We start from the raw sequence: 24,863 nt of genomic DNA on the forward strand, positions 1-24,863 counted from the left end.
CAAACTGAGCTTGGCAGAGGAGAGGAGAGGAGAGGAGAGGAGAGAGGAGACAGTCCAGTCCGGGGAGTGGGGCTTAATAGTGAGCGACAGGAAGTTGGTGGGTACCCCTGCTGGGGGACGGGTCAGGGCCGTGGGCGCTGGGACTGTTCTGCGGGCGCTAAGGGGCGCGTTGTTGGGGTCCCTTTACCTCTGCTCAGAATAAAGCTGCTTTGTGCCACAATCTTGCATTTTCACAGCCCCGCAGGAGCCCCACGAACCCCGCCTCCCTCAGAGTCGCTGGGCGAGCCGGGCGCCACCCCAGCGGCCTCCTCCCTCGCGCGCCCCCTGCCGGCCGCCCGCCGGCACGCCACCTCCAGAGCGCATCGACAGAGCCGGGACAGAGGCGACGCGTTTATTGTCAGGGTCACAGGTGGGGTGGGTCCTCGGAGGCCTGGGCGGGGGTGGGGCTGGGGTCGGGGTCCGGGCTGGCGTCCTCGGGGTCGTCCCAGGGGAAGGCGGGGAGCCCCCGCATCTGCTCCCGGTAGACGCGGTCGAAGGCTTCGCTCTGCGCCACCGTGAAGTGGTTCTTCCAGTCACCGCACACCCCTGGAGGGGAGGGGTGGGGCGGTGAGGTGAGGAGCGTCGGGAACAGCCCCCGCGCCCCACATCCCGGCACCCTCTTTCCCCCCCACCCCCTCATCTCCATGTTGCCGCTTTACCTCCAACTGGTGGCTGCCGCTCACCCTGGCGGGACCCCTGGGCACCATTTTAGCCCCCTCCCTCCCTCGACTCCCCCCTACCCTGCCCATCCCTTCGGTACACCTGTTGCCCTCCTCCTCCAACTTTACCCCCTGGCCCCTTAAGTCTCTGCCCAGAACGTCGGATTCCTGGCGCCCTGTCCGACCCTCACCTCCCGGGCTAGAAAAAGGCTTCCGCCCACTGGGGCTCATGCAACACCTACCCTACCTCCGTGGTGGCCGTGACAGTGGGAATGAACGCTTTCCCACACCGCGCGCCCGGGAACGCGCTGAGGGGCTGCCCTCGGTACCGCTCACGGCCCCCCAGCAGGCAAGGGGCATGACCTCTGCCCCTCCAGGTGCCCAGGCAGAAGGCAGGGGCCCCTCTGCCCCTGGCACTTCTCACCTCGTCATGGGGCCTCAACGTGGGGTGCCACCCCGTCTCCTGGAATCCAGGGGCCGATGTCATTTGGATCATGGCATTTTGGATTTTAGCAAGCGTGCACACCACGTATTACATGACGCCCCTAGTGAGGTCTGGGGGTGTGGGGGGCTCCCTGTGACAGGCTGAATAATCACACCCCTCCAGCATCCTGGTCTTTGGAGCCTATGAATATGTGACCTTACAAAAGGGACTTTGCAGGTGGCATCGGCTAAAGACCCGGAGATGGGGAAGATGATTATGCAGAATTATACCCAGGTAGACCCACAAGGGTCCCTATAAGAAGAAGGGGGAGGGGCACCTGGGTGGCTCCATGGGGTTGAGTGTCCAACTCTTGATCTGGGCTCAGGTCATGATCTCATGGCTGTGAGTTCGAGCCCCTCATCAGGCTCTGCACTGACGGCGTGGAGCCTGCTTGGGATTCTCTCTCTCTCTCTCTCTCTCTCTCTCTCCATGTCTCTCTCTGCCCCTCCACCACTCGCTCCCTCTTGGTCTCTCTCTCTCTCTCTCTCTCTCTCTCAAAATAAAGAAACATACAAAGAAAAAAGACGTAGAGGCAGGAGGGTTGGAGTCAGAGATGAGAAGACGCCACTCTTCTGATTTGAAGACGGGGGGGGGGGGGGGAGGCACCCAGCAATACGCGCGGGGCTGGACGCTGAGAAGGCCGGGAACAGATTCTCCCCGAGAGCCTCCAGAAGCCACAGTCCCTCTGAGACTTTGGTTCTAACCCAGCAACTCTGACTTGGGACTTGTGACCAGAGCTCTAGGGAATTAACATGGGTGGGGCTAACCCGCTGCATTGGGGTCTTTTAGCAGAAATAGGAAGGAAGACACTCTCCCCCCCCCCCCCCGTAATCCAAGCGCTTGAATGTTTCTGGGGTGAACCTTACACTAAGAAAGATTCACGAAGGCTCTATATAGCCTCCAGCGGTTCGGTCCTGGCTGTGGCCTTGGATGAGGCCGTTTTGTTGCAGTGTGGGGCTCTCTGGATGCCCAGCCCTGTGCTAAGCCGTGGGGGGTGTGTGGGGGGGTCCACAGTGACCTTGTGAAGGCAGTTCTGTTCGGAGCAACCCCGCGTGTCAGCTGGGAAAACTGAGGCCCAACATAGCTGGCCCGAGGCGCACAAGCAGGCAGTGGCCTGGTGGGACCCCTCCCCATCCCCCCCCCCCGCACCTTTCCGGAGGAAGGCACCGTGGCGCTGGTCCAGCAGGCTGGGGGGCAGCAGGGTGAAGTTGGACATGGCATTGGCCTTCATTGCACCGAATGCTGAGTTCGCCATGACGGAGCCCAGCGCCTCCTCACCCAGCGGCCGGCCCAGGAATTGGCAAATACGCTTCACGGAGCCGTGGAGATCCTATGGGCCGGGGAGAGCGGTCAGGGAGGCCGGGTGGGCGGAGGGAGGGGACCCCAGGCAAGGAAGGAGCACCAGACCCAGAATCTGGACGTCTGAGTCCCAACCCAGAGCCGTCTGGGTGACTCTGCTACCTTGCCTCAGTTTCCCCACCACCACGCCGAGCGATGGGGCTCTGGCTTGTGAGAGTTTTTGCAGGTTGGGGTCTTGGAGGGTTCCGTGGGGAGGGAAGGGGCAGAGAGAGCCGGGAAGAGGCCAGTTCGGCCCCTTATGCAGAATCATCGCTCGCTCGGGTTAGAAGTGGGGGTCCCCCGGTCTGTGGCCCAAATCTGCACCCTCCCCAAGTCCCCATCCTAGAAGAGCAGTCTCGCTCATCAGGTTACAGGACCAGATTCCCAGCCCGGCCTCCCCTCTATTCTCCCCCTCCCCCCACACCCCTGTCAGTCTCCCTCTGCTCTGCCCTCCTCTGCTCTCAGCGCCCTTGCGCTGGGCCAGCCTTGTCCTGTCCCCATGGACCCGCGCCTCAGCCTCCTCCCCGGGCCTCCCTGCGCAGGCGCCCACACCCAAAGCTGACCCTACTCTTCCCTGCTCCCTGCCCTCCTGTGGCTCCCCAGTGCCCTGAGACAGGACCCCCGGCCCCCAGGCCTGGCTTTCAAGCACAGAAGTGGTCTGGCCTGGCTTATCTTTCCAGAACTTACCATCCCCTGCATTTTCCTCCCTGCAGCCAAGAATGCCCCGTGCCACCCTCCCCCACCAGGCAAACTTCCCCATCCGGATGCAGCCCAGGCATCGCCCTCCGCCTGGCAACATCGTTCCAGCCACGCGGATTGAGGGGCGTCTGGGGCGCTCAGTCGGTTGGACGTCCAACTGCAGCTTGGGTCATGACGTCACAGTTCATGGGTTTGAACCCCGCGCCGGGCTCTGCGCTGACAGCTCAGAGTCCGCTTTGGAACTTCTGTGTCCCTCCCTCTCTCTGTCCCTCCCCTGCATGCGCTCTCTCTCTCTCTCTCAAAAGTAAATAATCATTTAAAAAAATGTTTTGTGGATTGAGCACCTACTGTGTACCAAGCTCTGGTCCAAGCCCCTCCTGTATACCTGGCCAAGCCTGCCAATAATAGCCTTGCAGAGAGGCGTCAGTACCCCAATCAGTAAATGGAGGCCCAGAGACAGGAAGACACTTGCCCAGGGTCACACAGCTAGGGAGGACCGCAGATATAAGTCCCCGGAGCCCCCCTCCCCCCATCTCGCTGCCTTCCCTGATGTTCCGCCTTCTCGCCAGCTCCGCCCGCCCCACGGCTCCGGTTTTCCAGGTCATTCCTGGTTTCGTAACCCTCCATCCCTTTATCCTCCAGAACCACTGGCGTGTCCCAGAAAGTCTAACATGTTGGCCATTCCTCACACCCAGGGGCAGCCCGGAAGGCCTGTCAGGCTGCATGGCCCAGTTTTGGGTTTGGGAGGAAAAAAAAGCTAGATGGAAAAAAAAAAAAAGCAGGGGGATGGGGTGCGGTGGTAATGCCGAAACTCTTTTCTGGATCTTTCCATCAAAACACATTTACCAGCGTGGGCCAAAGACTCAGGAAGGTCGTCAGCTCTCTTTAGGTTACACCCCCCCGCAACGTCCTCCTCCGGAAAACGGGGGTAATGACAAGATTGGGGTGAGCCGCATAAAATTATCACATTTTTTGCAAATCAAAACTGGTCGAATATGGGCTGTTTTTGACCAGCTTTCAGGTGGTTCTCTCTAATCTGTAACTCAGCTGGGTTACAGATCCATACTTTGAGGATGGAGCGAGGTAATCCACGTGCTGTATTTGGTGCATGGCATTCGTCACCTTTAGGGGACATTTGCTCTTCTTGTTATGACTAATCAGGTAGGCCCTGGCTCAGAACCTAATCACTTTTACTTTACGCACTATATGAACACTTTGGTGTAACTTGTGACATGGTAATAATATGCCGGAGCCCCGTATTGGGGTTCTCGCAACCTCACGAGCTGGCATTTCCCCACCCATTTTAAGGATGAGACGTGTGAGGTCCTGAGAGATCTGGGGGGATTTTAACTGCTTTGTCGGACACAAACATTCAGGTGCTTCCCCTTCTAAAAAGTACTGACAGAAAGGATACCCCCCCCAAAAAATACATGAGGGGCGCCTGGGGGGGTCAGTCGGTTAAGCGTCCGACTTCGGCTCAGGTCATGATCTCACAGTTTGTGGGTTCGAGCCCCGCGTCGGGCTCTGTGCTGACAGCTCAGAGCCTGGAGCCTGCTTGGGATTCTGTACCTCCCTCTCTCTCTGCCCCTCCCCTGCGCACACTCTGTTTCTCCCCTTCCCCCAAATAAAATAAAATACATGCAATGTACATACAAGAAGGAAACATGTGTGGGGAGCTTGGGGAAGGGGTGTGTAAGGGGAGCCTCTCAGGTGACCAGCTTCTGGAAGCATCTTTGTTAAGAACCTGGAATGGCTGGGGCGCCTGGGTGGCCTAGTCGGTTAAGCGTCCGACTTTCGCTTAGGTCATGATCTCGCGGTTCGTGGGTTCGAGCCCCGCGTCGGGCTCTGTGCTGACTGCCAGCTCAGAGCCTGGAGCCTATTTCAGAATCTGGATCTCCCTCTCTCTCTGACCCTCCCCTGCTCACGCTGTCTCTCTCTCTCTCTCCTAGAAATAAATAAAAATATTAAAAAAAAAAAAAAAAAGAACCTGGAATGGCTGGGCATGTTCGCTGTGGGCTGTTCCCCCAGAAGCCCAGCCTCCTCCTCGCAGCTGCGCAGAGCAGTGGGCATTCTGCATGACACGTCTTCCAGGGTGCTCTCCCTGATTGCCCCAGCCAGGAGGCATCCCTCTCCCAGGTCTCTGCTCCAGGACGTTTGATGGGGTCCAGACAGGGTTCCCGTCTAACTCCCAAGGCCGCTTCCTTCCGCTGCTCCCCTCTGCCTTTCAGGTCGCGGCCATCATTGGAGCTCACCGCCCACGTGCCACGGTTCCGCACCACCTCATCTTTCCTGGCACTTCGCCTGCTCAGGGCCCACCCCTGGCCTCCATCTACTCAGACAAAACCCAAGGCCCTTGCTGTGCCCCCCCCCCCACAGGCGGCTCTGGCCACACCCTTCTTCCCTCCCCTTAGAAACACATCAGGCGTGCTCTCACCTCAGGGCCTTTGCACTGGCGGTTCCCTCCGCCTGAGACACTCTCCCCTCCCCCTCAGCTAGCTCCATGGGTCCTTCTTCTCCTTCAGACCTTTGCTTCAGTGTTATTTTGTCCCGGATGCCCCCCCAAGCACCCTATTTAAAATTGTGCCCCCCCATTCCTTATCTTCCTTTCCTGCTTGCCTTTTCTCTGCGCCCCAACTGCCACCTGTTTTAATATTTGCCTGTGGCCTTTCTGCTCTGTTCACTGCTGTGCCCCCAGTACATGGAGTGTGGGCATCAGGCAGGCCTTGGGGGAAGGGAAGGGGGCGCGAGGAGGGGAGGGGCGGGGGGCGGGGCGGGGGTGGGGGCGGGGGATCACCTGCTGCAGCTCCTCGTAGGTGATGAACAGGAAGTTCTCCTTGCCCTTCATCCGAATCCAGCCCTTAATGTGGTCGAACCAGGAGCCAAATTGCACTGCGGGAGAGGGGCAGGCGGATGAGGGGTGGGGAGCAGGAGGGCCCCCCGCTGGGGGCCAGGGGGGTCCCACTAGGCCCACGTGGCCCCAGGCATGGTCCCTCTGAGCTGGAGGCCTCCCCCACCCCCCCCACATCTGGTGCCCCGAGAAAGAACCTCTGTCTCCCCATCTCTCTCTGTCTCCTCCCCTCGTCGCCATTTCTGTCTCTTTTTGTGTCTCCCTCTCTCTGTATCTCTGTGTCTGTCTGTCTGTCTCTGTTTTCTTCTCTCTGTCTCTTGCTTACTCTGTGTGTCTCAGGCTCTCTCTCCGGGTCTTTCTCCCCATTGCGGTGTCCGTCGTTGTCTCTCTGTCTCCCATTCGCCTGTCTCCTCCACTGTTAATAACATCCTGTATCTCTGCCTCTCTCTCTCTCTCCTTCTCACCCCTCCCCTGCCCTGCTCCTGTCTGGGTCCGAGAGGGGCGTCCCCCCCCAACTTTGCCCCAGTCCTCACCTTCGCCTTTGAGAAAGTTCTGCAGGAACTGGTCAGGTGTGCCGGGGTCCTTCAACTGCCCGGCGATCTTGGAGTAATGGTAGAGCGAGACCAACACATCCCGGGGGTTCCGGCCCATGTAGATCGCCTGCGTAGGGGTGAGGGAGGGGAGAGGGTGTCGAACACAGGCGGGGCCCCACCGCAAACACTGCGTGCGCCCAAGCCTTCTCCGGTCTGATCCTGCAGCAAGAAGGATTCAGGGCGGACTCCCCGGGGGACTTTCCACTAATAGTGGCTTAGATCAGTCCCCTCCCCCTCCCCCCCAGAGGATGGGGCGAGTTCCCTGCAGCCACCTCTCAGGACAGGGGGACCGTTCCTGGACCAGACAGACTGACGGTTTGGCTTCAAGGGAATAAAGACTGGAGGGAGGGGGCGCCTGGGTGGCTCAGTGGGTAGGGCGTCGGACTCTTGATTCCGGCTCAGGTCATGATCTCACGGTTGGTGAGTTCGAGTCCCGCAGGTGGGCTCTGTGCTCTCAGTATGGAGCCTGCTTGGGATTCTCTCTGTCCCTCTCTCTCTACCCCTCCCCACTCCTCTCTAAATAAATAAGTAAATAACTAAGTGAATAAAGACAAACTGGAGGAGTAAGACATGGGGGCTCAGGATGGGGGGATCAAGGTGAGAGGCATTGACCCTCCTACCTATTTCCATAGCGAAGGCCCCTGGCCTCATCCTTTCCTGCCTGGTCCCTCACCTCCGCCTCCTCCCTGGCCTCCCAACCTCCCAGGGGGTCCTTCCTCACCCAGAGCTGACCCTGCCTGCCTGGAGTCTCCAGCACCCCCAGGAAAAAAACGCCCCCCATTCTGGGCCTGGCATTCAAGGCTCTGAGTCCCTGGCTCCTATCTGATTCCCAGCTTCATATTCCCCAGCCAAGCCCATGTCAGCGCCATCAGATGTCCCCTTCCCCCAGGCTGCGGTCAGCCGCCCTGGGGGTCCGCCGTGTCTATGTGGCCAACCTCCAACCAACAGCCCGGATGCCAAGGCTGCGGGTGAACCTTCCAGGAGGGAGACAGCGCTCGCGTGTTATCACCTGTCACTGCCGGGAGGGTCAGGCGCTCTTGAGGCAGCTCCGCTCGGGGACAGACAATGAGACACTGCCCCACACGCCTCTCTCCCCCACTGACTTTGGTCTCTGTCCTTTCCCTGGGGTCACCTGCGGCCGTGGGTGTAACAGCTTGGCTGAGATCTGGGCATCTTTGCGGCAAATCTGCGAGCCTGATGGGGTCCTGGGGGCCCCCAGACCGCGGCCCCCATCTCTCCTCCATCTACACTCACTTCCTTGGTGATGCGCCCAGTCTCCCGCCTTTCACGACTCCATCCACCTCTGCACCGACCAGCAATCTGCAGACATGTGTCCAGAGCAGATCTGTCCTATCGAATCCTGATTCGGTTACCTCACTGCCCACTGGCAGCCTCCACCTGGTCGTCCGCGGGCCCCAAGAGAGCTCCCACCTTCCCCCGAGCCTCCCTCCGGGCCTCCCCATCTCAGCCTCATCTTCCCAGCTGCTTAAACCAAACCACGCTGGAGTCATCCTTGACTCATTGGTTTCCCACCCACGCCCCATCTGTCAGCAAATGCTACTGCTGGTTCCACCTTCAAAATACAACCCAGAGTCAGCCTTTTCTCGTCACCTCCACGGGCCACCACCCTGGTGGGGTCGGCTTTTGCCTCCCATCGGGACTCTGCTCCCCTGCGGGCTGTTCCCCCACCTCGCCACCAGAGGGCGCCCGCGAAACCCTAAGGCAACCGGTTTATCAGCCCAAAGCAAGGTTCCCACCGCAGCCTACAGAGCTCTGCACGGTTTGGAGGGTTTGGAGCCCATTCCCTCGCCGGCCTCATCTCCACTCCTCTCCCCTTCCCTCAGTTGGCTCTGGCCGCACAGGCTTCTTTGCTGGTCCTCAGGAATGCCCCCCACCCCACCCCCACCCCCAGGACCTTGGCACCTGCTCTTCCCTGTGCCCAGAACGTTCTGCCCCCAGACGCCCCCACCCTCTGCTCCTTTCCGATGGGAATGTATCACCTTTGCATATTAAAAGATTTTGCTTCCTTATTCTCTCTGCCTGTCACCCTTTAGGACGTGGGCTTACAGGGCAGACACTGCTGTGTGCCTACTTACTGCCATTCTAGATCGGGGCCAGCACACAGTAGGTGCTCCGTACCTACGTGCTGAACTCATCAGTTAGTTATGTGCTCCCCCGCCCCCACAGCCCTCCCTCCTCCTGCACCTTGGCCTTGGAGTTGAAGAAGGCTTTGGCAAACAGCTGGATCGGGAGGTGAGAACTCATGAGGCGGGGTTTGGGCTGGTCCGAGAGGCTGAAGGCGCCCAGGATGATCTCACACCAGGGCGCCCTCTTCCAGATGGGCACCGAGCGGATCCAGGATGGGTCCCCGTCCTTCAGGATTAAGCTGAGGATCTCAATCATCCAGTTGGTGCCTGTCAGGAGAAATTGGGCAAATCAGGCCAAGGCGGGGAAGGGTGGAGGGAAGAAGACAGAACCGGAATCAGGTATGTCGTGTGGGGCTCATCGCACGATTCGCTACATATGTGACCACACAGATTCCTCGCAGCCAGCCGTGGCGCGAGGGCTCGTTGTCATTATTTTCAGAGCAGGAACCCAAGGCTCCTGGTGACAAGTCACCGGGGTCAAGGTGGCGACGCTAGGAAGTGGCGCGTGGGAGAGCCCAGCTAGCTGTCCACCGACCCCATTTCCTTCCCCCAGCAGGGAGAGGAGGGGACCGCGTTCTTCTAGCCTCCCCTGCAGCTACATGTGGGGCCATGTGCCTGAGTTCTGGCCAAGAAAGTGCAGGTGGCAGCGACGTGCAACCATTTCCAGGGCTGGCCCATAAACACCTCCTACGTGTCCACCCCCCCCCCCAGTCTCCTTCCCTCTCTGCTGGCTGGATGTGGGGACGCCAGTGGAAACTGGGGCTCCCTGGGATGGCGGAGCCATGACATGGAAGGAGCCAGAATGCCTGAGACAGCCTGGATTTCCCCCAACTTTCCTCCATGCCTCCACCAACTGGAGCTTAAAGAAATGACAGAGAAGCTTCTAACAGGGTTCGATTCTGAGATTCCAACGCTCACGTATGAGGACAGAAGGATTGTGTTAACACACAGAGGGGGCTGCAGTGAAATCCAGGCATCTGGACTTAACATCTCAGCTCTCCTCACTGCCCCGTCTTAGGGGGAACCCCTTGATCTCTGTGGGGACACCCAGGTGTCACGTGGCAGGAAGATATCTCATCAATGACCCAGTTCACAGGTCCGGATTCTCAAGGATATAGGCAAGTCAGATGAGAAATAATAGTAATAATAATAATCATAATAATCACAATCACCTGTCATTAGTATTATATTGCCCTGAGTTCTGTGTGTGTGTGTGTGTGTGTGTGTGTGTGTGTTAAGTAATCTCCGTCACCAACGTGGGGCTCAAACCCACGAGCCCAGATCAAAGAATCGCATGCTCCACCGTCTGAGCCAGCGAGGCGCCCCGCTCTTTCCCTGGATTCGAACAATCACCCTGCGCCGGTTCTTGATGTGTTGCCTCTCGCCCCCCAATCCAGGCTTCGTTACAAGGAGCGGGACCCTGTAAACAGTGCTCCTTCGGCGGCTTGCTAGACTCTGCCAGTAGAGGGCGCCCGAGGAACCCGCAGGAGGACGGGGTTCTGTTCCTGGTTCTGGGCTCCGCCCTGATGGCTCTCGCGACGCACAGAGGCCGGCGGGGCCACGGACACTCAGTGACGCTTCCTCCCTCCCCCGCCCCCCAGCACATTTCCTTGGGGGCCCTGCTCCAGCCCCGGGGTGGGGGGGTGGCTGATCCCTGTATGGGCTCTTCTGTACCCCCGGGTCCCTCTTTGCCCATTGGGAGTTTAACTCTCCGCCACTTGTTAATGAATTCTTTTTTGGTACAAGATACGTAACATAAAACTTACCAGTGTAACCATTTTAAAGGGCACAGTTCAGGGGCGCCTGGGTGACTCGGTTAAGCGCTCGACTCTTGATCTCGGCTCAGGTCATGATCTCAAGGTGCGTGAGTTCGAGCCCCGCGTCAGGTTCCTCCCTGACAGTACAGACCTTGCTCTGGGCTCGCTCTCTCTCCTCTTCTCCCTCTGCCCCTCCCCTGCATTCTCTCTCTCTCTCTCTCTCTACCAAAATAAATAAACCTAAAAAATAAATCTCTCTCCCTCTCTTCTTCTTACCCTTCTTACCAGTTCACCCGTGCTCTCTCTAAAATAGCAGATACATAAAATTGCAATTCCATATCGAGGAGACTTCTTCCTACAGATCAACGCATGTGTGTGCTAATGCTCTATGCACTCCCTGCTGCACTGCATATAAGGCTTATATTGTGTACAAAGTTTACATTGTGTAAAAAGGCAAAGGGTTGAAAACTAGTAACCACTACTCAGTAAGGAACTGTTTGAACAAGAATTCCTATACATCCAGGGCGCCTGGGTGGCTTAGTCCGTTAAGTGTCTGACTTTCGCTTAGGTCATGATCTCGCGGTTCGTGGGTTCGAGCCCCACGTCGGGCTCTGTGCTGACTGCCAGCTCAGAGCCTGGAGCCTGTTTCAGAGTCTGCGTTTCCCTCTCTCTCTCTGACCCTCCCCTGCTCACGCTCTCTCTCTCTCTCTCTCTCTCTCTCCCTCTCTCCTAGAAATAAATAAAAATATTAAAAAAAAAATTCCTATACATCCAATGTTATGGAATACTGCAGAACCATAAGCAAACAAAGGAGCCCTTTATAGTTCAAAGATGAGAGGGTGTCAAAACACAAGGAAAAAGAAAGCAAAAATATATATATTTAAAATGCTTTTATGTTGATTGATTGATTTCAAGAGGGACAGAGACAGCATGAGTGGGGGAGGGGCAGAGAGAGAGGAAACAATCTGAAGCAGGTCCCAGGCTCCCAGCTGTCAGCACAGAGCCCGATGCAGGGCTCGAACCCAGGAACCCCGAGATCATGACCTGAGCCGAAGTCGGATGCCCCAACCGACTGAGACCTCCAGGCGCCCCAAGAAAGCAAAAATATAAACAAGACCACGATGCAGAATGGTGTGGATAGTGTGCTAACTTTGGTGGGAAAACATGAAACTATATTTCTGTACATTTCTGCTTGTGGGCGCCATTTCTGGAAGGATACACAGAGGCTCCTGGGGACCACGGGGCGGGGGGGTAGATCTCTCAGTGCAAACCCTTCGTAGCTCTTGAACTTTTGAACTATGGATGCTTTAGTTCTCGAGAAGGAAATAAAAAAGGAAGAAAAAAGAAATGAATACATTTCCAATTAAAGAAAGAAGCTGGAATCATTGGACATCCAAGGGCACAGGATCTGCATCTATACCTCATCCCATATATTAAAAGTGTCTTCAAATGAATCAAAGATTGAAGTGTGAAGTCCAAGGTGCGCTTGGGGGGCTCAATCGGTTAAGCGTCTGACTTCGGCTCAGGTCATGATCTCATGGTTCGTGAGTTCGAGCCCTCTGAGCTGATGGCTCAGAGCCTGGAGCCTGCTTCAGATTCTCATTCTCATGCTCTTTCTTTCGAAAATAAACATTTTTAAAAATGTAAAATAAAATAAAATGGGTAAACCATATGCCATGTGAATTATATCTCAAAAAGTACCCCTCACAGAACTCCATCTGAGAATCATATATTGAAATATTTCAAGCACATCTTGACAAAGAAATGAAGTAGTCGATCCCCATCATTCTAGAGAAGGAGGCGCCGAAGTCTGTCCCTTCTCTCGCCCCAAAGGGATGCTTCATGAGCCTGTGTGCCCCCCACCTCATCCCCAGCCTCTTGCATTGCCCCCCGCACCACAGCCTCACTGATCTTCTCTTGTTCTCTCAATCCCATCAAGCCTCCACTGACCCCAGGGCCTTTGCGTGTGCCATACCCCCTGTCGTCAAGGACACGCTTTCCCACCCAAACGCCTCTGCAGGTTTTAGATCTCGCTCGGCATGTACATCTTCTCCCCCACAAAGCCTGTGCTCATCCCCTAGATGGTCTCTTGTTACGTACATTCAGTGCTCCCCGCACCTTTCCTTGAGGTTGCCCATCCCAACTCTGATTATATAGTAAAAGAGATGAGAGCGTGGTTACACAAAGCCTGTCTCTCCCAACAAGCTGACCAGTGTCTCCCCTGTTCACAGCCGTGTCTCCACACATGGCAGGTAATAAGCACCGTTCCAGGGAGGAATGGAGAAAACGAAGATCCTCCCTCCCTCCCCGCCTCAGTTCCTTCCGCAAATATTTACTGAATGTGCGCCAGGCACAGTTTTAGGCTGCAAGGTGACAGCGGCCAAAGAGCTATCTGCCCCCAAAGAGCTCATGTTGGGGGGTGGGGGGTTGGCAACCAGGGGAAACATCAACAAACACAAACGCAGTCTAGTGGCCGGTGTGACAGGTGCCAAGAAGAAAAGTAGAGGCTAGTTGAGGGGATAGAGAGAGGGACAGCGTGGGGACAGGTGCTTTAGCCCGCAGGTCCGGGAAGGCTTCCCTGAGGGCAGGAGAGCGCACTTGGTTGTGGGGGCGAAAGAGCGACACCTGGCGGAGGGGCCCGTCGGTGCGCCCGCCCGCGCTCATGCAGGCTCCCAGCAGATCCAGGCCCTTCCCAGTTTCCTGCCTTTTCCTTCCCCTGGTGCGTCCTTCTCAGCCCCGGCGCCCCCCCACCGCCCCCCGCAGCCCCGGCCGCAGGTACCTGACTTGGGGTAGGTGATGATGAAGATGTCGTCGTCTTGGACATCGGCGTTCTCCACCGCGCGGACGCTCTCGGGTGAGTAGATGCCCATGGGGAAAGGGATCCCTTTGTACCTGAAGTATTCGCCTGACATCTTCTGGCTGTAGGAATATGGTGGAGACACCATGAAAACTGGGGGGGGCGACGAGGGCAGAGGTCGCCCCGGGAGGGCGGCGGGCAGAGGAATCTCAGGGCAGGAGGGATGGGGAGCGGGGAGATGGGTGAGGGGTGCCCGGCTGGTTAGCGACCCCGGGCAGCACACTTCTCCTGAGCCCCGTGTCTTCATCTGCAAAGTGGGAATGGTTTACCAGAAGCCCACGACAATCCTATGAGGTGACAGTGATTAGCAACCCCCTTTAATGAATGAAGAGGGCGAGGCACAGAGAGGTTGAGTGACTTTCCCAAAGCCACACAGCCGGTGGGACATGGAGCGCTTCAAGGCTGCAGAGAGGGGCTAAGTGCGTTCCTTACATTGATGCTTGGCCCCAACACACGAGAGGCTAAGGCACCACCCCACTTTACCAACAAGGAAACCGAGGCCACAGAAATTATGTGTCCTGCCCACTCTTTTGTGCAAGGCCGCAGGGCTGGCAGAGCCCACCTGTGAAACCCCATCCAGGGGTCACCATGAAGCAGAAAAGGTCTTTTTTTTTCCCTAATGTTTTATTTTTTCTCAAGAGAAGGCATTAACATGCCTTCGTTTTAATTTTTTAAAGTTTATTTATTTTGGGAGAGGGGAAAAAGCATGTGCAAGTAGGGGAGGGACAGAGGGAGAGAGAGAGAGAGAGAGAGAGAGAGAGAGAGAATCCCAAGCAGGCTCCGTGCTGCCAGCACAGAGCCCAACATGGGGCTTGAACTCATGAACCGTTAGATCATGACCTGAGCGGAAATCAAGAGTCAGGCACTTAACTGACTGAGTCACCCAGATGCCCCAAAGATTTTATTTTTAAGTGACCTCTACACCCCAACGTGGGCTTGAACTTACAACCCCCAAGATCAAGAGTCGCTCTTGTGAGCCAGCCAGGCGCCCCGAAACTGAAACAGTCTAAACGCTTCAACCCCTCATTTGAGCTGCGTTTCCCAGAAACAAAACAAAACAAAACCCAAAGCGTCCACAGGGCCATACACAGAAGTAAAATTTTCCAGAGTGAGATGTTTTAAGAGCGATCCATTTAACCCGCTGCGTCTTTCCGCCAGAGCTTCCCCCGGGGTCTCCTGCCCCTGGCACGGGACAGGGGTGGGTATTTGGGGGACCTGGCTAAGGTGAAGAGGAGGGGTGCCTGGCTCAGTGGGTCGAGCGTCTGACTTCGGCTCAGGTCATGATCTCACGGTTCATGGGTTCGAGCCCCGCGTGGGGCTCTGTGCTGACAGCTCGGGACCAGCTTTGGATCCTTTGTCCGCCCCCCTTTCTGCCCCTCCCCCACTGTAGATCCTCTGTCTCCCTCTCTCTCCGCCCCTGTCCCACTTGCACACACACACTCTCTCTCAAAAATAAAAAAAAACATTAAAAAAAATAAGGGGAAGTAGAGGTGGAGATACGAGTTGCCGAGCCTCCCTGGGGTATTAATGAGGTCCGCGGTCACGCCGGGCCACGCATGATTTCGTTCGTGCAAGCCGGCCGGCTGCAGGAATTCACAGAAGTCACACCACCCTGTCCTGGGGCGCCCGGCACGGGACGTGTGTGGTGGGGGAGGGGACACTGGTTCCGAGGGCAGGAAGCCAGAAGCTGGCCTGTGTCGGTTTTCTGGAATGTTTGGAGGGTTTATCAGCTTTCTTTTTTTTTTTTTTTTTAATTTTTTTTAAATGTTTTATTTATTTCTAGGAGAGAGACAGCATGAGTAGGGGAGGGTCAGAGAGAGAGGGAGTCACAGACTCTGAAACAGGCTCCAGGCTCTGAGCTGGCAGTCAGCACAGAGCCCGACGCGGGGCTCGAACCCACGAACCGTGAGATCATGACCTAAGCGAAAGTCAGAAGCTTAACCAACTAAGCCACCCAGGCGCCCCTATCAGCTTTCGAAATGAGACAAGTCGCTGTCATTTTCTTCCTCGTCCCAAATAAACCTCCCCTCCACCTTATGCTTGGAGTCACCCGCATCGCTTCTTTTCCCTTAGGGGAACCTCCTTCCGAACGGCAGAAGCTTCCAGCCCCACAGAACGCGATCTGAGTTCTAAGCCGCCACGGCTTGCGCTACTTTCCGTCAGTGTCTTGCTATAGACACTGAATACATTGAATTGGGGGGGGGGGGGTGTATGTAAGTAGGTTATACTGTCTGTGGATTGGATTTCAGGAGAGTGAAGAGGCTGTTACAGATACTCTGTTATATAAGGAGGGTTGGGGACCACACAGATGAAAACTCAGAAACACAATGTTGAGTGAAAGATGAGCCACAAGACAGTCCAGACCCCATGGCTTCAATTGTGTGAAGTTCAAGTTCAGAAAAGATGTTAGAAGGTGCTAGAAGCTGCTAGAAGGTGCTGGAAGGCAGGGCAGCAGTTATCCTTGGGGGGAGGGGCTGCAGGGTGGAGGCAGATGGGGGTCTGGTGACATGGTATGCCTACTTTGCAAAATTCCTTCAGTTATTGACCAAAGATCCACATTTTACTTTAACAAAATGTTCAGGGAATGGATAGACAAAACAGTAAAAGGGAGGAGGGAACCTTCCCATTAAAACACCTGTTTTTCTTTTCTTATTCTTTTTGAATATTTATCTATTTCTTTATTTTAAAACAACTGCTGTTTCTTTTCAAATGTTTATTTATTTATTTGGAGAGAGAGAGAGACATAGAGGGCAAGCAGGGGAGTGGCAGAGAGGGAGAGAGCAAGAATCTCTGCTAACTTTTTTTTTTTTAAATAAGGACAGTGGGAAAATATAATGCATCAATAGACACAATAATTAAACTAGAGCCTGTTGCATAGTCTGCATTCAATAAATCTGGGCGAAAATTACTGTTTTTTAAAAATTTGTTTAATGTTATATTTGTTTTTGAGAGAGAGAGAGAGAGACAGCATGAGCAGGAGAGGGTCAGAGAGAGAGGGAGACACGGAGTCCGAAGCAGGCTCCAGGCCCTGAGCTGTCAGCACAGAGCCTGGTGCGGGGCTCGAACCCACGAACCGTGAGATTATGACCTGCGCCCAAGTTGGATGCTTAACCGACTGAGCCCCCCAGGCACCCTGAGAATTACTGTTTTGGGACTTTCTTAAGATTTTGTTTTTAAGGCATCTCTACACCCAACACAGGGTTCAAACTCACAACCCTGAGATCCAGAGTCCTCAGCGCTACCAGCAGAGCCAGCCGGGCGCTCCTATAATTGTTGTTGCTAACACAGTAATAGAGCCGACAGTGGGCACTGTGTGCGTCCAGAGGAGGTGCTGGTGAGCTCAGTGCCTGGCACACAGTAAGCCCTCAGCACATTGTAGTTACTTTACTGTCCAGTGATGACGTCATTCCCTTCAAAGGTTGAGGGTGGGTGTGGAGTTGGTGACGTCACTGGTTGCTGGGCAGATTAAGCCCAGCGAGTGGGAGCTCTGAGGTCAGTTACCATCAGGCGGATGGGTGGCTGAGGGCCTGGGTCTCGGCTCCCTCCGTGCCTGGGGCAGCGGATCTCACCTCGCTGAGCCTCAGTTTCCTCATCCGTGAAATGAGGATAACGGTAATCTCTACCTCATGGTTTTAATCGGACCTGAGGACTCAAAGGGATAATATAGGTTAAGCGCTTGCCTTCTGATAACCACACTCCGGAGACTGAGCTCCCTTCAGTGGGCGGTGCTATTTTGGTCCTTGATCTGACAGCGACTTGGAGAAATTTCCTCCCCAGTTTACGGGAGAGGAAAACGGAGATGCCAACAGGGAATAGATCCTATGGCTGTCAGGAGTCCCTGAAATAGTCTCTGACTGCATACATGGATGACTATGAGGGCGCCCCCTCCCCCAGACCTCCCCCTCTCCCAGCATTTACAACTTGCAAATCCAAGGCCCCTAAGCCCCACCCCAGGAGGCCGCGATGGAATCCGCAAGGCCTGGCGGGACATGGTGGGTGCTCGGCTGGTATTTGACTCACTGAATGACTGTGGGGGTTCGGTTCATTCATTCATGGAACGAAGGAAGGGATTTCCCTAGAAAAAAGCGAAGCTAAGTCAAAGAACTTTCCTTATGACCTTTCATCGGCCTCTGTGGCTCTCAGTACCCAGCCCTTCAGAATCCCCTGTGGGGCCTTTAGAGATGCCCAAAGCCTGGTCTCGTTCCAGACCTCCCCACCGCGTCCTCAGGGCCCAGAGCAACTAACCGCTCCATAAGTGAATAAATCAGTCTTCAATACATAATTGAGGCATGAATGGGGTAGGGCTGGGATCTCCCTCCGTGTTCTGATGTTACAGATAAGAAAAGGATGATTAGGAGGGGGAAGTGGTTTGACCATAAAGCAAGTTCCAGGCACAGCTGGGATCTGAACCTCGGCCCTGCAGGCAGCTTTCTGTTCCGGTCCCCCCTTCCCCACGCGCCCCACCCTCCAGCTGAATCTCCCCAGTGCCCTGAGCATTATTCCTCCTTCCGGGCCTTTGCATCCGCTAAGTCCTCCGGCCAAGATGTTGGTCCCCTGTCCTTGGCTGCGCGAGAGCCTCTACCCGGGTCCTGCGTGCGGAACCTCGCTGTGTGTCCTCAGACAGGTGCTGCCTTCTCTGCCAACCTCGTAAGTCGCACTGGGCCCGCTGGGTGACAAGCCAGTGTCCCCACGCCACGTGCAGGGCCTGGCACACATCTCTCGCTCAATGGGAGCAGAGGCACGGAGATACCCGTTGAGCCGGGCCAGAGGCCTGCAGGAGAAACAGACAGCGAGCGCTACAGCCCACGCGATGGACAACCGGCCGAGACCTACGGAGCCCTAGATGCCTGGCCCGGCTCTGCTCCGGAGGCCCCAGAACACGACAATCTAAGGAGGGCCCAACGCATTGGCCCTCGGGCCTTCCGCCCCACCCACCAGGCCCTGGCCCTCCTTCTTGGTCCCCGTCGCCCCCATCCAGCTCTGCTCTCCTCCTCGCCCCCTGGGCCTGGGCCTCTACCCAGCCTCCTCAGCCTCTTGGCCTCCAGTCCCTCCCACCTGTCCATCCCGCACATGGCCATGGCCTCTCAGCCCAGAACTCAAGGCCCTGCGTAGCCCGGGTCTGCCCATTTCTCTGGCCTTCTCAGACCAGAGAAAGCATGCCTGACTTCCCTCCGGCTCCGGGCGGGGCGGGGTGGTGGTGGGGGAAGCACTCAAAGAAATTCTAAGCCAAGGACGTACACTATCAGAATCCCCTGAGGTGGGTATTGAGAGCACCGCCTCAGGCCAGAAGGAATGGAGGCCCAGAAAGGCTCATGTATTTCCCTAAGGTCACACAGCATCTTCCTAGGTGGTCTCAGTAAGTACCTGGCACACACCCCCACCACCACTCGGACACAGTGTGTCCGTCACATTCAGTACTTCATCCCCGGCGCCTGGCACACAACATGTATGCAATGGCCACATGGGTCCCCAGTTCAGATCCCCTGGGGCAGCCACGGGCGGCGGGGGGAAGTCCGCGGCAGGGAAGAAAGATGGGCTGAGGTGGGATTCGAACTCTGCTACTAATTAGCTCTGTGACCTTGAATACCAGGCTTGACCTCTCTGGGCCTCCCTTAAGGGGACTTGGTAAGGATGAAAGGTCCGGGGTGCCTCTTTACTGATCTCCCTGCCCCCGCCCTGAGCGCCCCGCCCTGCGCGCCCCCCCCGCCGCCCACACCCCATGATCCGTTCTCCTCATTGGTTAGAAACTAAGGAGGCTCTTAGCTCTCCCTTGCCGGAAACCCTCCCATCTCCCTCAGAGAAAAAGCAAAGTCCTCACCGGGCCCTTCCCCGCCCACCGTCTCCCCCCTCCCCGCCCGCCACTTACTGAGTTCCAAAGATACTGGTCCTCCAACCCCTCAGGCCTGGACCTGCCTCCCAGCCCTTGCACTTGACTGATCTGTCTGTCTTCCATTCAGGCCCCAAGATTAGCACCCTCACCCCCTGCCTCCGCTCCGGCATCACCCTGCACTTTGTCCCTGAGGCCTCACCAGACACCCTGTGCACAGGGGAGCCTCCCCCCCTCCCCCTCCCCCTGCTTTGTTTTCCCAGCGCCCTTGAGATGCGCTCTCACGGTTCACGTATTTCTTTGACTGTTTTATTGCCTTCCTTCTCAGCTTACGTCTAAGCTCCGTGAGACCAGGGGTTTTAGGGGTTTTTTTGGTCTGTCTTGATTACCAGTGTATCCAAACACCGGACCGGGCAGACAAGACCTAAGGCCAATATCCGTTGAAGAAATAAAACTAATGGTGAGAGCGGTACCGCCCACGTGAATTCCTTTTCGTGAATTCGTTTATTCCCTCAACAGACCGAGGAGGTGGGTGGTATTACTTTCCCCGTGTCACAGATGTGGAAGGGAGGCACAGAGAGGCCAAGTCACCTGGCTGATGACACGCAGCCACAGAGGGCAGAGCTGGGATTTGGACCCAAGCGGTGTGACCCCCTAACCACCAAGGGCCATGAGGTAGCCCGTCCATTCCGTTCAACCTGTGTGCTCATTCTGGGCAGGGGCTGTGGGGGGTTAGGGGTGGGAGCTGGTCAAGGTTTGACCTCAGGCGACTCACAGAACTTCTCCAAGTCTCTCTCCACCTCCCTCCCCTTGGCCACCAGAGCATTTGACTCCTAAGGGAATATTATTATCATATTGTATCACATTGTATACTATATAGTAATATATCTTACTGAACTTTTTTTTTTTAGTTTAATTATTTTGAGAGAGAAAGAAAGCACGAACAGGGGAGGGGCAGAGAGAGAGGGAAAGAGAGAGAATCCCAAGCAGGCTCCTTGTCAGCACAGAGCCCGACGCGGGGCTTGAACCCACGAACCTCGAGATCATGACCTGAGCCCCCCAGGCATCCCTCACTGAACTATCTTTATGGAAGAGAGAGGGAAACACAGAATCCGAAACAGGCTCCAGGCTCTGAGCTAGCTGTCAGCACAGAGCCCGATGCAGGGCTCGAGCCCACGAACCGTGAGATCATGACCTGAGCTGAAGTCAGACGCTTAACCGACTGAGCCACCCAGGCGCCCCTATGGAAGCAGATTTTAAACCAGATTCTCTCAGGGTGCCTGGGGGGCTCAGCTGGTTAAGCGTCAGACTCTCAGTTACAGCTCAGGTCATGACCTTGTGGTTTTGTGAGTTCGAGCCCCACGTCAGGCTCTGTGCTGACGGTGCAGAGACTGCTTGGGATTCTCTCTCTCTCTCTCTCTCTGTCTCTCTCTGTCTCTGGGCCTCTCCTGCTCACAGTGTCTCTTTGTCAAAAATAAATAAACCAAAAAAAAATTTAAACCAGATTCTCTCCCTCTCCTGCATGTTCACCCAAGAGCAACGAAACCCTATGTTCACACAAATATCCACACTCGCACGTTTATAGCAACACTGTTCATAATCGCTCCCCGCTGGGAACAAGCCAGTGTCCTTCCATAGGTGAGCAGGCAGACGGGTACGTCCATACCGTGCGACACTACTTCTCAGCGACAAGAAACAGCCACGGAGCATTATAGCCCCATGGACTGTGCTGACTGCAAGAAGCCAGACTCAGCCACAAATCTGTACAAGTCCGTCTATATGACAGTGGCCCCCAAAGGCGTCCGCATCCTAATCCCCAGAGCCTCTGTGAGCATGATAGATGGCAGGGAAAACGGGATTTTACAGCTGTGGTTATGGGAAGGGTTTAGAGATGGGGAGATTATCAGAGAGCAGAGGGGGACCCTACAATGGTCCTTCTAAAATTTTTTTTAAATATATATATTTTTTATTTATTTCTAGGAGAGAGAGAGAGAGAGAAAAAGAGAGAGAGACAGCGTGAGCAGGGGAGGGTCAGAGAGAGAGGGAGATACAGACTCTGAAACAGGCTCCAGGCTCTGAGCTGGCAGTCAGCACAGAGCCCGACGCGGGGCTCGAACCCACCAACCGCGAGATCATGACCTAAGCGAAAGTCGGACGCTTAACCGTCTAAGCCACCCAGGCGCCCCTCTAAAATTTTTTTAATGTTTATTTGTTTTAGAGAGAGAGGGAGACACAGAGCATGAGCGAGGGAGGGGCAGAGAGAGAGGAAGACCCAGAATCCGAGCTGTCAGCACAGAGCCCGACGGCAGGCTGGAACCCACAAACCATGAGATCATGACCTGAGCCAGAATCAAGAGTCGGACACTTAACCCACTGAGCCACCCAGGCGCCCCCAGGAAGGTTGTAATTTTCGATCCATGGAGTCAAGGGCAAGTCCTCTGCGGAAGTGACCGGAAAGAGGCGTGGGAAGCAGTACAGGGTATGGGGGGTGGGGGGTGGGGAACGGTGTGTGCAAAGCAGGGGAGAGAGGGTCAGGGGCTGCAGGGGGCCGGCCCTGCCCCCTTCCGGCGAGCGGCCCCACCCTTCGGGAGCGCAATCCGGCCCCAGGATGCTGATTGGCAGGCAGCCCAAGCCCGCATCCTGCTGAGTCACGGCGGGCGCCTGGGGTCAGCCCGCCTTTCCCCGCGGGAGGCCTGCCAAGGCCGAGCCGGGTTCAATGCGCTTCCTTCCCAGAACACGCCGTGCGGCGTCCAGCCCAGCCGCCCGCCTCCGCCCGGGTCCTTCTCTCTGGCGGGAGCACCTTCGCTTCCTGCAAGTCCGCTTGGAGCCCATCTGGGCAAGCATCGCCGTCTCCTCTGGGCACCTCCATCTCCGAGCAATGACTCAGGCCTTGGCCTCGGTACAGAGAAAACAGGCTCTTTTCCCTTAACCGCTCTGGGCGGGGGAGCAATTAGAGTAACCTCTCTGGGGGATCACTCGGCAACGTGTTAATTATGCAGACCACCTCCTTAAGGCAGGAGACGCCCCTTCTGGGCGCACTGCTGTATCGTTATTCATCTCAGCATCCTGGGTGCTCCTTTCACAGGCCTTTTAATACTTAGTAACTAATTTCTTTGGCTATTGACTTTTTAAAATCAGTCAGCCCCACTAGTAGAATGAGTGAGTGAGCAGAAATTCTCCTTCTCTCATGTCCCACCTCCAAGAATCAGTGATGTAAACATCGTGTATTAAAAGAAATTCACAATGGGGCACCCGCGTGGCTCAGTCTGTCACACATCCCACTTCCGCTCAGGGCATGGTCTCCTGCTTCGTGGTGAGTTCGAGCCTTCCCTCCGGCTCTGTGCTGACAGCTCTGAACCTGGAGCCTGCTTCAGAGTCTGTGACTCCCTCTCTCTCTGACCCTCCCCTGCTCACGCTGTCTCTCTCTCTCTCCTAGAAATAAATAAAACGTTTAAAAAAATTTTTTTTAAATTTTTTAAGAATTTGAAATAAATAAGTAGATAAATAAAAATTAAAAAAAGAAAAGAAAACCCCATTGGGGCGCCCGGGAGACTCAGTCTGATTAAGCACCCGGACTCTTTATTTCAGCTCAGGTCATGATCCCAGGGTCGTGGGATCGAGCCCCTGTGTCAGGCTCCACGCTGATAAGATTCTCTCTCTCTCCTCCTCTGCCCCTCCCCCCCATAAAAAAATAAAAGAAGATCCTGTAAGCAAATATGGGAGCGTTTACAATGAAATGTACTGATGTCTGCAACTTCCTTTGACATGCATCGCAGATAAGGATGGAGAAAAGGATGCACAGATATGTGGGAAAACAAAGATAATAAAATTCTCGAGGTGGTAGGTGTTGCCCATGAACCTAGGCTCGGTCCTTACATCTGGACCCAGAGTTGACCTTCTGGGCCCGCACTGAGGGCTGCGTGACTGTCCTCAGGTGCAAGGAGAAGACAGATAAGAAGACAAGGGTTAATGGTCCCTATTAATGGTTATTTATGACACACTTTGCACACTTTGTCCCTGAGATAATGGCTATTCCCTTGGAAGTCCCCAAAACCCTGAGTCGTGCCTTCAAAATAACAAACGTTGTCCTACGTACCAGGATAAGGCTGCTCTCTTTATCACTGTGTAGCCTTTTTTTTTTTGCAATAAATGGTCAATTCTGCTTCTCTACTGCCCGCTTGCCTGCTGGCTCATTCATTATAAAAAGCCCTAAGTCCTTGGGTTCGGGGCCGCACATCTAGAGCTCTGTGTTAACCCTGTGCCGTCCCGGCCGGTAATAAAGGCTCCCTGAATCCGGCTTCAGGGGTCTCTGCGGGTCTCTGTGTCTCTCGGCAGAACATTTTGGAGGCCCCAGCGAGATCACGGAGACCCCAGACCTCCAAATTCCTGTCCCATTCGCCTGCACCCTCCCAGGCTCCTGAAGACGTCCCGGGATCGGGGAAATGCTCTTGTCTTTCCTGCCGCCCCGAAAACGGGCCCCAGTGAATCTGTGGGAATCGCCTGTCTGAACCTCCGGAGGTGAGTCCGTTTGTCATCTGAATTCTGAATGCGCATGTGCTTCTGTCTGGGGGATTAAGTGGAAGGCTGGACGCGGCACTACTTCCCGCCCCGGGCTCACTGAGCCGTCGGGTGGGCCCTTCAGTAAACCTGTGAGCCTGTTTTGTGGCCACTTCAGTCCTATTTTGTCCTGCTGTCATTGTCATTGTCGGTAGGAATTCTGTGGGAGGGAATGCAGTCACCTCTGGGGTGTGTGTGAGTGTGGATGTGCGACTCTGGCTTGCCTGCCGGGTTCGAGTCTGTGGCTCCACGGGTGGGGCCCCTTAAGGTCCCCAGAAGCCTGCGGAGTCTGTGAGCCCGTCTGTAATTCTGTGATGAACGGTATATAGTCTACGGCGGCATCAGAATAGTTCCCGATCGGGGCGCCTGGGTGGCTTAGTCGGTTAAGCGACCGACTTTCGCTTAGGTCATGATCTCGCGGTTCGTGGGTTCGAGCCCCGCGTCGGGCTCTGTGCTGACTGCCAGCTCAGAGCCTGGAGCCTGTTTCAGAGTCTGTATCTCTCCCTCTCTCTCTGACCCTCCCCTGCTCATGCTGTCTCTCTCTCTCTCTCTCTCTCCTAGAAATAAATAAAAAATATTAAAAAAAAAAAGAATAGTTCCCGATCGTAAGTCACAAAGCTGAGACCAATATGGCTAAGCGTCACCTAAGTTCCTTCAGGACACGGCCAGTTGGGCATCTGACTGGTCTCCTCATTAGAGGGGGCACCCCCACCCCTGTGTCTTTGCGAAATCGCCTCACGGGAACATTATGGGGTTGGGGCTGTGCAGAGAAGGGGTTTTAGGGAGACTATAAAATTATGTACATTAGAATGGCCCACTTTTGGTGTAGGATGGCCCTCAGAGTGAACCTTACGTGTCCCAACCATCTGCCGCGTCTGGCATGTTGTCACCAGATTCCCAGACTACCCTGATCAGTTCCTGTATCAACTCCTGATTAGAGATTGTCCAAACCCTTCCCCCTTGGGTGCGATTTACCTGCAGCAAACAAGGGCACTGGAAAAATGAGTGCCCGAATCGGAAAGGGCCCCCCAAACCCAGCCGATATTGCAACTTGGAGA

At 55.5% G+C, this 24,863-nt stretch overlaps 1 protein-coding gene across 2 annotated transcripts in view; it reads right to left on the minus strand.

The window, feature by feature from the left end:
* Positions 1-390: 390 nt before the first annotated feature.
* SULT2B1 (sulfotransferase family 2B member 1) overlaps positions 391-24,863 on the minus strand; it is a 37,177-nt gene continuing 12,704 nt past the window's right edge. For both annotated transcript variants that reach the window (XM_039244992.1, XM_039244994.1), the window contains exons 2-7: positions 13,344-13,483; positions 8,866-9,074; positions 6,601-6,727; positions 6,014-6,108; positions 2,332-2,512; positions 391-585 (exon numbers count right to left, since the gene is read on the minus strand). In XM_039244992.1, the coding sequence (XP_039100923.1) occupies positions 404-585; positions 2,332-2,512; positions 6,014-6,108; positions 6,601-6,727; positions 8,866-9,074; positions 13,344-13,483 (934 nt within the window). In that variant the 3' untranslated portion in view covers positions 391-403. The remainder of the gene's footprint in view (positions 586-2,331; positions 2,513-6,013; positions 6,109-6,600; positions 6,728-8,865; positions 9,075-13,343; positions 13,484-24,863) is intronic.

This window comes from Hyaena hyaena, unplaced genomic scaffold (genome assembly GCF_003009895.1).
Source record: "Hyaena hyaena isolate Hyena2069 unplaced genomic scaffold, ASM300989v1 scaffold_9, whole genome shotgun sequence".
NCBI lineage: Eukaryota > Metazoa > Chordata > Mammalia > Carnivora > Hyaenidae > Hyaena > Hyaena hyaena.